Below are 12,449 nucleotides of genomic sequence, written 5' to 3' on the forward strand. Positions count from 1 at the left end.
TGTGTGTACTGTGAGCTAGGCAGCGCCGCCTGCGGAAGAATCTTTACCCCATTCGAAGACGCTGCTCTGCTCTGGCCGCTTCCCCCTTGCGTGTTCTTCCATTCGAATAATCCCCCCTCCCACCCAGCGGCTCTTCTGGCGCGTCCCGGTGATGGCGGCTCCTCCTGCAAAACACTTTTCTCCCTCGGTGTGTTTGTATTTGCGTTTGCGTGCGCGCGGCGGACGAGTTCAGCTCCTGCCTCTCGCTCTCCCCCACGGTGTCATCTCCCCGGGATTCTCTTCGGTGTGTGCTCGCACACGCGCACGCAAACACAAACACACCGAGGGAGAAAAGTGTTTTGCAGGAGGAGCCGCCGGGTGGGAGGGGGGATTATTCGAATGGAAGAACACGCGAGGGGGAAGCGAGCAGAGCAGCGTCTTTGAATGGGGTAGAGATTCTTCCGCAGGCAGCGCTGCCTAGCTCACCGTACACACAGTAAAGAAAGAGCCGCTTCTTTTAGGTATGTCTTTAAAAAAGGCGCACGGAAGCGCCTTCGCAACGACGTGTAGATCTGGCCTAAGGGTGCTTCCAGACAAGGCTTTTATGATGCCATCATCCTGCCTCATTCACCGGATATTGCTGGGGGGTCCAGACAATTTCATCTTCAGCTCATCCCCCTCCCATGTTCTCCCATTGCTTCTTCCATCTTTTCTCTTACTGCAGGTAATCCGTTAAGAGAGAAAAGATGGAAGAGCTGCATAATGCCTTTTTATTGGCAGTGCCTGGAGCCCTCCGCCTGTAATTTTGTACACAAAAGGGCTCAAGTTCCATTACAGGAAGGCCCTTAGATCAGGGGTGGGCAACTTGTGGCCCTGCAGATGTTTTGGCCTACAGCTCCCACAATCCCTCACCATAAGATGTCCCGGCTAAGGCTGATGGCAGGTTTAGGCTAATGTATTTGGAGGGCCACAGGTTGCCCATCCCTGCTCTAGACCAATAGGTTTAGACTTCAAATCACTCTTCCTATTCTATCGCTGCCTTGCTTAATGAGGCTGCTTTCACTGCAGTGTCCACCCTACAGCAGCAATGGCCAGCTTTACAAACTGGTGTGAGAACTGTACCCTCCTGACCAAGTTGTTTGCTGGGAGCCAATCCATCCTCAGCCAATCCATGACTGTAGGCAGCAACTATGGAGTGGCACACTGCAAGGGTGGAAGTACTTTGTCTTTGGACCAGCTTCTGCAAGAGCTGAAGTACCCCCTCCCCTCCCCCTCTTCTCTGAGCTCAGATTTTTTTAATGTGGGCAGCAGAAAAAGTCAAGGACCACACATCCACTCTCCAGCCATCCTCTGATCCCAACAGGAAACTGATAACCAGCTGTTAGGGCTGGACAAATTCATGGACCATCGGTTGGGTCATCCCTTGCTTAGGAGAAAATAAGCATCAGGTCATCCCTGGTAAGCAGGGATCGTAGACCAAGTTGTCCTCTTTCTGAATGTACTCCTCCTGACTACTGCATTCTTTCTTTTTAATGATTACTTAGGGTTACATTACACATTATGTGGAAGATTTGTGGTTGGATCATCCAGTTTTGGGGGGTTTTCAACTGAAATGCAACTGCTAGCGGCTGCTTTTCTTTGGCAGGCAGCAGCAGGGGATTGGGCTGTTTAAACCTTTCCCTGCACCATTTTCCTAATTTAAAAAAATCTACTTCCACTCTGCATTGACTGTGCAGAGGAACAACATCCGAGTACTTTACCCCTACTTTTTGGATGGGTGATGGTGGCAGAGTCTCCATTTTAATGGCACATAGGTGGGAGAACGTGAAACTTCCTCTGTAGCAGGAACACAGGATGGTGCAAGTGATCTGAGGCCCAAATACATCAGAGGTTGAGGTATTGTCTTTTGGCAGTGAGGCTGTGAAAGGGGAGTGCCTGCGGATTTTCGAGAAGAGGCAAACCATGGTGGCAACGCTTGGCTGCTTGCAACGAGAAGAGACGAAGATCCTGGTGCCGTAAGTGTAGCTCTTCGGGGTGCATGTGATCCTGCCACCACCCATATGCATTACAACAGGAGTGGGCAGAAGGCAGATCTGCAGACGTTTTGGACTTCAAATCCCAAAGGCCCTTGCCAGCTTGACCAATGGTTAGGAATGCTGAGGACTGAAGTCCAAAAACATCTAGAGATCTATTTTCTGCCCAGATTTGCATTGCACAGAGATACATTCTGCTTTCGCACAGGATGATGCTAATGACCAGTGTCTGAGCCCAAGGAAAGGCTGGGAATTATCGTGGGGCTACTGACTAATGCTTTTGGGTTGCAACTGTCTTCTCCAAGATTAGCTGAGCATATCTCTTTTCATGGGTGCAGCAGGTTTTCTGCTTCGTGCTGGCTTTTGTTTTGTCTGTGTGCATGCGCTGTCTTTTTCCAAGTGGAAGCTGCGAAGAGATCTCTTCCCTCTCATGCTGCAATTTGGATTTGGATTTTTGAAAGCATGTATCTTGGGAATGGGAGGCAGCAAGCAGATTTGTATTCTTGAAAAACATCCCTTGATCATTTTAACGAAAATGCATTGCTTTGCATCAATAAATGGATGAGATATTATATGTGCCAATTTGTACAAGAAAAAATATTTGAGTAATGCTCTGAGGTTTGTTGCAGAATTTGGCTTTCCTGTGCTTCAGCTTATGGATTTTGATTGGGGAAGAGCACCTGCCAAAAGGCAGGTAAATCAAAGGTGTTTGCAGCAAAATATGCCAGTTGCCTGAAACACAAGGTGACTTTAGAAAAATGTGTTTCCTGGCCCTCTGTTTCAGCCTTCCCCAACCTAGTGCTCCCCAAAGGTGTTGGACTACAACTCCAATCATCCCCATCCACGACCATTAGTTATGCTGACTTGTGATGGTAGGAGTTGTAGTCCATCACATCTAGAGAATCCCAGGTTGGGAAGGGCTGCTCTGCATCAGTCCAGCTTCATTTTCTCAGTCACACGGAGCTGCAGAAATTCAGGTGCAGCTTAAAAAAATATGCACCTCGGCTAGTGGAGAGGGCAAGAATCCGGGTTCTCTTCCCATGTGTGCGGTTCTTTGTAGGACCAGACTGTAAACTTTTTCGTTCTGTTTCACCCCTACTTCATTCCTTCAAAGGGCCAAACTAGGCATGACATTACTTGTACCAAGGGGAGTTTCTGTTGAAATGCAAATAGCAGCTGGAGAGAAGTGTTTTCTCTTGGGACCATGGCAAGGACCTCTACACCCTGTGGTCCTGAAGCTGGTGGGTCTTTCCAAGTGGAGGCTGGTGGCTTCGATTTCAGTGGGGCAGTGAATCCACTCCAGGTTTCACCCAGAACCATGAGGCACGTTGGATAGCTTCTTTAGAGTTCTGACAGATTCTGACTGAAACCAGGAGCAGATTCACCGCCCCAATGATATTGGAGCCACCAGCCTCTACTGCTCTTTACATAACAAAAAAATGTGCACCTATGAATGTCAAGTCCAGTTTGACCCTTAGCTAGCTTCCCCAACCAACTACTTTTCCTCACTGCTGGAGAAAGGGCTCATAAGCCCAAGACTATCTTTTGCAGGTAGGCTTGACATCTGTCACCTCTCACTTGAGCACTGTCTGAATGGAAAGCAGCTAAACAGGGATGTGCAGGCAGTAAGAGACCAGAATGCTCCAACAAGAACAGGATTCCTCCTCTCCCTTCTAATGCTCAGACGTACATCATCCCCTTTCTCCCTTCTACAATCTCCTTTGTTTTGCGAGAAAAAATAAATGAAGGCAGCGTTGGGAACAGTCTTCTTCACAAGATCATCCTTCCCCAACCTGGGGCCCTTCAGATGAGTTGGACTACAACTCCCATTATCCTCAATGGGTGGCTGGAAATGATGGGAGTTGTAGTCCAATCCCTACACTTCAGATGGGAGAGGTTGTGCTGATCTCCAGCAGTCCGCTGGATTCAGCTGAGATCAACTAGTTCAGGTTAACAGCTGCTTGTCATCCACAAGGTTGCCTTCCCATACTCACTGTGAGGCTATCCTGCGGGAGACGGACGATATCTGTACTTTTCTGGAATGCGTCCTACATGTCTGCTGGTTCAGTATATTACTGAATCAGGAATGTGAAAAAACTGCCATCTGGAGCAGCAGCCTGGGATCAGATTTTCCATAGCAGGAAGCTGTTAGTGCTTATTAAGTGCATCGGGCCCCACTGCTGTTTACAGTTGTGTCGTGCCAATAGACAATTAAGGCCAAAGAGAGTTCCAGGATAAGGGGGCCATAAGCGACCTGCTTTTCTTCGGGGCATTAGCATTAACAATGGGGCTGCCCTTTTTTGGACACCCTGTCCCTGGGTTCAGGAGAGCCTACAGGAGTTGCCACGTCTGCCTGAGATTTTTTTTAATATTTTGTACTACAGGGCACAACAAGATAGTAAAGCCACAAAGATGAAGTCAGAGACCAACACTGCAATTTTCAGCTTTAGGCAAGGATAGAGGGAAAAGACTTACTGCTTATTAAATTTTTAAAAGGCAGCAAAGTAGGAGGATGAAAACATTTTGTAAGACCATAATTATCCGATGCCATTATATGCCAGGAAATGGACTAATAAATGCCCATTGACACCTTGGCCTCTCTTCCGTATTTCCCAACTCTCCCTTCCTTCTGTTCTGAAAATGTTCTGCTTCACTAATTCAGCTTCTTCTTTGTTTTTGTTTTTGCCCCACTGGTGTCCCTCTTTCCCTTGTGCTCCACCTCAGATTCCTCAGCCTTGGCTTTCCTTTCCCCCGGCTTGTAGGTTGGGCATGTCAAAAGTCTTTCAGCCCAAGGGCTGAGTTCAGTTTTGGAGATACCCTCAGGGGCAGGGATGAAGGCAAAAGGAGCAAGGCCAAGATGCAAAAAGTACAAGCATATTTTCACTTACAGCTCTTACTACCAGTAATTAAGCCTTAGGAGAGGCTTTTAGAATGGGAAAAACTTTTACAAGAAGTAGAAACTGCCAAGTGATCAGCAGTTGGGGGAAATGAGTGGGCATCTGGGGAACCCTTGAGATTGCAGGTAGGCCGAATTTGGCCCATGGGACTGAGGCTCAACACCCCAGTTGTATGTGGATCCAAATTTCTTTCCCTTTTGCTGGGGCTGATCCAAGACATTTTGCTCCCCAAGGCAAAGTTACAGAAGCTGACCAGGCTAGGAATTGCATCTTACTTCAACATTAGAATCAGGACAGTGACTGGGTTAAGACAACATGATAACCCACACTCAGGGGTTGAGGGTGAGTTGTCATCATTGTGGGTTATTGTTGAAATGTGGGTTATTGTGTTGTCTGAACCCAGCCACACTTATGAACCATTGTTTGTTAATGAGAAACAACCCATGAAGAGAACTCATCGTTTGTTGTTGGGTTGTGAACTGTGGATTGTTCGTGGTTAACAAACCATGGATTGTTATAATGGCTGTGTTCAGACAACACAACAACCAGAGTTCAACAATAATCCATGGTTCAACAATACTCAACCCTTGAGTTTTGGTTATCATATTGCCTGAACTCAGCCAGTGTCTTTCACTTCACCTGAGGGCAGCAGGCTAATTTAGGACCGTATGGCACACATACCACCTTGCCACCGCTCCATGTACCTAAGAATCTATCCCCTGAGTCAGCTACCTCATTCTTTCTAATGTAAGAGCCGGCACGGCCCTTTGCTTGGAAGCAGCAGTTTGTTGTTGCTGAGGAAAAATGGTTTCACACCACCACCCACCCACAAACAGCAGTTAAGACCACCATAGCAGTCAAGAGTGCTGAATATTGACTGTTGATTCATAAGAGTTGTACACCGCCCTAAGATCCTTGAGATATAGGGTGGGATATAAATGTTTTAATAAAATAAATAAATAAATAAAATAAGAGTTACAGGCACCTATTGGCTTATGCCTTTGTCATAATAGGCGGTGAGATGTTCCTCTTTCCCACGCGTTTTAAAACAGTTCCTCTGGGTATTTCTGGAAAGTTCTCGTGTTTTGCTTACTTTACACGTCTAGAGATGAGGAAATCCTTTCTGAAAACAAATTGATTAAAAACTGCTGCTCCTTTTTGTCTATTTACTATAACAGGTATGAGACTATTGCTGGGGATGGTGAGGTTCCAGGGCTGAAAAATATGGCTGAACTGAAAACGAGGCTTCAAGCTGTGAGTTATTTTTGTGAGCACCAGTTGATAGCAGTGGAGCATCTGAGAGAGCTGTGTAGTAAATAAACTTACAATTTGATCTAAGCGAGACTGTTTCAGAAAATGAGGTTTCATATAATAACTTCTTAACACAAGGGTGCTATAGTAATAGTGGGCTATTTTTTTATTGATGCTTTTACATATATGCTCAGAATTACTGTGAGAGTTAAACCCTTATGATAAACTTAGTTTTATATTATTACTATTATTATTATTATTATTATTATTATTATTATTATTATTATTTCTCTTTTCTCTCATGGCGGTTTTTCTACATGGACATGATGGGCATTGCCAAGTCATGCTGTCTTTTACTGATTCAGAAATTTCTTGACTATTGAACAAGTTTTAAGTATTACTGCTTTTTGGGTGTCAGTATGGATGTGTTTTGGTAGGCCTACTTTCTGAAGGTTTTCTGTAACAATTTTTTGATGTGATGCCGGTGAATAGAATAATTGAAACTTTTTCCTGTTGCCATAGTTCTTTAACTTCCATAGCCAGTGGTGTATATTTTTTTATCTCTTTTCCTCTTTCTTTTCTACAACATTTTTGTCATTAGGTATTGCTATGTCAAGGAGCTAATTGTATTATTATTATTGCTACTACTACTACTACACTTCTGTCCTGTCTTTTTTCCTCTCAGAAGAAACTTAAGGTGGCTTACATACTCCTTCACTCCATTTTATCCTCACAACAACCCTGTGAGGTAGAGTCAGGGACTGGTCCAAAGTCATACAGTGAGCTTCGTGGTTGAGTGGGGTCTAGAATCCAGATCTCCCGAGACCCAGTCCAACACTCTAACCACAATGGCACTACATCACCCTGGTTTTATGTTAAACTAGGGCTGTCAAGCCTCAGGTCTCAGGACAAATCTCTTGACAGTTTCTGGCAGTAAATGCTTTAAGCTTCAATATGCTGGCCCCGTTCACCACTGGGTGTGGCCCCCAATAGCTTCTCTGAAATGGAATTCGGCCCTCAGGGTGAAGGAGGTTCAACAGCCCTGATAAAGACTCCCATACACAAGCTTCTATAATATATGGACAATGTATGTGTGTGAGCAGCAAGAGATGCTGATTCAGTCCTACAGTCCAAACCTGTGCAAAAGGAGCTGAGGATTACTTCACGCATTACCTCTGCATAGAAGGCAGCATCACAGAAGGCGAGCCAATAAAAAGTAGAAGGAAAGGAGAGTCGAGTCATGTCCTTGAGGAGAGCAGCCATAATGTCCAGGCCTATTTCAGATCCTAACCTCCTTCCCTGTATCAGTAGCATTCTTTCTATGGGCAACACACATTTTCTTCTCTGAAACTAACAGATGGAGTTTATTTCTACCATATTTGCATTTTTAACCCCACTCTTTTCTTTTCATTTTACAATGAGTTAAAGTGTAAAATGAATTTTAGACTAGGTCATTTTAACCCATTTTAACTTTAAGCCATTTTAACGTTAACCTTCTCAACTACTGTTTCCTGTAGAATTAGACTTTTAAGCATAAGACATGTGGACTTTGTTTTAAATATTTTAAAAGACATCAAAATGTTTTCAGCAGTGTCTGTATTTTTTAAAAAATATAAATATTTTTTATTTATAAAAACGAACAGATGGCCAATCTTTGGACTCACCCCCCTCTCTCTTTATCTTTCCTGGCCCAGGTCAGTGACGAGATCTCCAGATATGCCCACAGTGTCTCTGAACACCAAGCAATGGTACGGTGTATTTTATCTGAAGTGGGGGGAAAATGGAGCCAGATGAAAGAAGACAGAAGGTTGGTAGAGTGGAATGTTTAGTGTTAAAGGCTACAGTGCACTTACCTTCAGCTCGTCCAGAATACTGCTGCCAGACCATTCACTGGGGCTGGTTTTGGGGAGCACATGACTCCCTCATTACAAGTTTTATTGGCTACGAGTCTGTGTCTGGGCAAAATTCAAAGGGTTGGTTATGACTTATAGAGCCCTATCCAGCTTGGGGCCAGGTTACCTGAAAGACTGCCTTCTCCCATATGAGCCTGCCAAGGTCTTAAGCTCTTTGGGAGAGGCCCTTCTTTTGAGACCACCACCTTCAGAGGCAAGTTTGGTGGCAATGCAAAAGAGGGCCTTCTTGGTGGCCATTCCCATGCTGTGGATCTCTCTGCTGAGGGAAGCTAGGTTTGCTCCCTCTCTGCTGTTCTTCTGCCAGCAGGCAAAGATATTTATATTCAAACAGGTCTTTGGCATGTTAGCCTGTCTGTTGGGTTGAATGCAGTTTTTATTCTGGTATTGCTGTGTTTTTATTGTGTTTTAATGCATTTGTTTTATTATTGTTTTGATCAAGTTTTATTTGTGATTGTAAGCCACCTTGAGTGTCATTTTTCTTGGGATAATGGTGAGGTACAAATCAAAGTAAATCAAATCACATTAATCAATAAGTCCAGTTGAACACAGTGGAGCAAACTCCTCAGCACATACCGTAAGATTGCATGTGAAAAGGTTGATGGTGGTTTTAACTATACAGACTCTATAAATCCAGAGAGTTTTGGTATTACAAAACGATCTGCTAGTAATACTACAGCAAAGGTGGCAGTCATGGAAGGAACATGGAGAAGGAACTATTAAACACTATTAAATATGTGTGCACTGACACACACACACATATGCAAGCGGGGTAGATGGATGGATCAACACAGCTGCCTCCAATTTTGGACTCTCTTTGGGATGTGTGGCAATGAGTGCCTGCACTTTCAAAACATGCCACCACTCTACTGCTCTGCACAGTCCCAAACTGAGCCCACCAGCTTCAGTTTGAATCCCCTCAACACTTATGGAGCTGAGAGCAGGAGTGGGATGAGGAGTTATGTTGGATATCATGAGGGTTATCCAGTCAGGGCTTGTGATTCATGTATCCCACCCTCCCATACCACATTCAGAGTTGCAATATAAATGCTAAGTAGAGGTGGAATAGCATTTTTTCCCAGCAACAAAATATCATGGCCTGATTTGGGTGGAAATATGATGTGCTGGGAGCGTATCTCAGTAGCACCTTATTTAGCTAAAAAGAATGGCCCTTACAGTAAATCCTCAGCTTAATGAGAGACATGGCCATTGTGGGGGCTTGGCTAGTTTATTCTCATGGTTTTGATTTGCTCAGGCTGACTTGCAGCCTCAAGAATTTCTCCTTGGGAAAAAGGACAAGCTCACAAATAAAGGCTTCAGATGATTTATTTTTTTATTGTGGTATTCAAAGCATGAAAAATACAGCCATTTCTTACAGAAGTGTATATCGCAGAAATACAGAAATTGGCTTTTTAATCTTATAAACCAGCTTATGCAGTTTTTTTGTTTTGGGAACAGCATGCTGGGCCTTTGGTCTGATCCAGCAGGGCTCTTATTGGGTTCTTATGAACAGGCACCTTCTAGCCAGGCACTTTCAAATGGGTCGCCTGAGCTAAGTGTTTTGAAGTATTCAAAGCATACTGGTTCACTAGCTTGATTTAATATTTTATCTATAATAATAAAGGAGGATGTGTGTCTTTCCATCCATCTGTCTGTCAGGGAGCTATAAGGGTGCCCAGTGGCAGGGGCCATGCCTAGGGGTCTAGTCCAGCACTCTGTTCCTATAGTAGCCAACCAGCTGTCGACCAGGGACCAACAAAGCAGGACATGGTGCAACAGCATCCTCCCACCCATGTTCCCCAGCAACTGGTGTACAAGGCATACTGCCTCTGATACTGGAGATAGCACATAGCCATCAGGACTAGTAGCCACTGAAAGCCTTCTCCCCCCAGGAATTTATCCAACTCCCCTTTAAAGCCATCCAAATCAGTGGCCATAAGTACATCCTATGGTAGAGAATTCCATAGTTTAACTATGCACTGTTTGAAGTACTGCTTCCTTTTATCTGTCCTGAATCTCCCACCAATAAGCTTCGTGGGATAACTCTGGGTTCTAGTATTATGGGAGAAGGACAAAAATGTCTCCCTATCCACATTCTCCACACCAAGCATAATTTTGTACAGCAGACATGGCTTTACTCAGATGGAGTGGGCACAACATGTCCACCTCTGACAACTATATATCTTTGCTTGAAGGCTTTGCTTTATTTAAGGGCTATTCCAACCTATCTGAAACTGGGTCCATTCACTAGTTAAGAATATTTATATATCACCTTTTAACCAAAAATGGTATTCAAAGCAGGTAACAAAAAAAGAATTGTTGCAATAATGAGCCTCAAAAGGCTAATACCGCTTCAAAATAAAACAAAAGCAGCAGATAATAGCAATACCTATTATTTGGCACTGTTCTGTTGAATCTGGTGGCTTGTCTTCACCCACATCAGACCAATGCATTGAGGTGATGTCCCTCGTAATAGGCTTTGGTGATTGACATACATGTGGAAGTAATGTTCTGTGTGGACGGCCACTTTTTCTTTACCCGAAGAAGAAATACGCTACTTACTGCTGAAGTCAGATGGAGGGATGCTTTCTGCCCTGGTCTAGAGACTGTAATTACCTAAATCTTGAGTGGAAGATGCCATTTCCTTGGTTTATGGATCTCTAGGGATGGCTTTAGGATGTCAACAAAGGCAGGGACTGACTGAGCTTTTCCACACAGAGGAGCCAGAATAGATTACATTGGGAAGCCTGCTGTTTGTTTCCCCAGTGGCTTGAGTTTAATCAAGGCTGTGTTTACCATGTCACTTATTTTTATGGTGTGCTCATCACAGTCTGTGTCGCAAAGCCATTTATCGGCCAGCATTAGGTATATGGTAAGGGAGGGAAGCTTGGAGAGACATGAGTTGAAGTGGACAAGTAGGAGTAATATATTCTCAGTGAATGGAGCAGTGGTACAGACACACACACACAGAGAGAGAGAGAGAGAGAGAGAGAGAGAAGCAACTGCATGACTCATAGGAGTATTGCGGTGGTCAGAAGGTCAGTAGGATTGCTGTGGGAGATGCATTCAAACAAGGCAGTCTAATGGAAAGATGTAAGGGGCAGTGCAGATAAGTTTAGGTGTTGGTCATATATACAAGGACGAAATAACATCCTATGATGTTTCAGGCAGCCATTTACTGCTTAGCATTGGTTTGCCAAAGCATTTCTGCTAGGTTCAAATAAGTTTTAAAATAAGCACTTTCCCACAGCTGCAGCAAGGCAGCCTACAAACTCAAATTTATAGCTTAGAGTGCCAAAAGTGAGTTCCTGGAGATGTGATGCAGTCACTTGGGTCACATGAGTATCCTGTGACCTAGCTAGGTGGTCAGTTAACCTATAGAAGCATCATAGGGATAGGCATCATGTTGGATATAAAATATCTTTAAAAAATTAGAAGTCCTGTGTGGAAGACTATCTTTTTGCTCTGGCTGTTTGGCTTAAGCCTTCAGTCAGTCTACGAAGGAGATGCTGCTGAGCCCTTTGCTACACAGCTGCTTGAGAAAGAGGTGATGCTCATAAGCAATTAAATCTCCATGACAAGCATCATGGGAGGGGGTAGAGGGGATAGGAGCATTAATGGTGTGTGTGTGTGTGTTCTTGGATGTGTTCATTGCACTCACGCAACTCTCAGTACCATCCACAGCCTGTACCAGTCTCTTGCTTGGCCTACACAGCAAATGTGAGTAATGTTGGGATGTGCATAGGTAGACCATTCCACAGTCAGGTTCACTGATGTAACCTCTAGTCCAAGACGTGATTTAACTAGTTTAGTCCATTTCTTTTTATCTCTAACCTGGTTCCTCAGCATCCAGAAGATGGAGGCCTGCCTTGACAAGATGCAGCTCATCTACAGCCAGTTCAAGAAGGCCCGGAAATGCCCACGTGAGTGGTTGATGATGTTGGTCTCTCCTATTAGCATCAGCCTGCCTGTATCTTGTAAGGTGGAAATCTGCTACCAGGTCAGCTACATCTTAAACGGCTCTGAATAGACTGATCCCCTGAAATACTAAAAGAGCACCAACTAGGCATCTTAGCAGCACTACCTTGAAAAAAGCAAATGCTATGTGATCATTAGTAATTAGGGTGATCATATGGAAAGGAGGACAGGGCTCCTTTATCTTTAACAGTTGTATAGAAAAGGGAATTTCAGCAGGTGTCATTTGAAAGCATGCAGCACCTGGTGAAATTCCCTCTTCATCACAACTTTTGTAAACCGCCCAGAGAGCTTCGGCTATGGAGCAGTATATAAATCTAAGAAAGAAAGAAAGAAAGAAAGAAAGAAAGCTACAGGAGTCCTGCCCTCTTGACCAGGTACAAAAAAGGCCTCCTGCAGGTGCT

The 12,449-nt window shown here is 44.3% G+C and overlaps 1 protein-coding gene across 1 annotated transcript in view; it reads left to right on the forward strand.

Annotated features, from left to right (window-relative positions):
• The window catches only part of IKBKE (inhibitor of nuclear factor kappa B kinase subunit epsilon), a 40,956-nt gene that overhangs the window by 19,542 nt on the left and 8,965 nt on the right, over positions 1-12,449 (forward strand). The window contains exons 12-15 of the mRNA XM_063142772.1: positions 1,893-1,994; positions 6,088-6,163; positions 7,855-7,967; positions 11,917-11,993. Coding sequence (XP_062998842.1) covers positions 1,893-1,994; positions 6,088-6,163; positions 7,855-7,967; positions 11,917-11,993 — 368 coding nt within the window. The remainder of the gene's footprint in view (positions 1-1,892; positions 1,995-6,087; positions 6,164-7,854; positions 7,968-11,916; positions 11,994-12,449) is intronic.

The sequence above is a fragment of the Elgaria multicarinata genome, chromosome 1 (assembly GCF_023053635.1).
Source record: "Elgaria multicarinata webbii isolate HBS135686 ecotype San Diego chromosome 1, rElgMul1.1.pri, whole genome shotgun sequence".
Classification (NCBI taxonomy): Eukaryota; Metazoa; Chordata; class Lepidosauria; order Squamata; family Anguidae; genus Elgaria; species Elgaria multicarinata.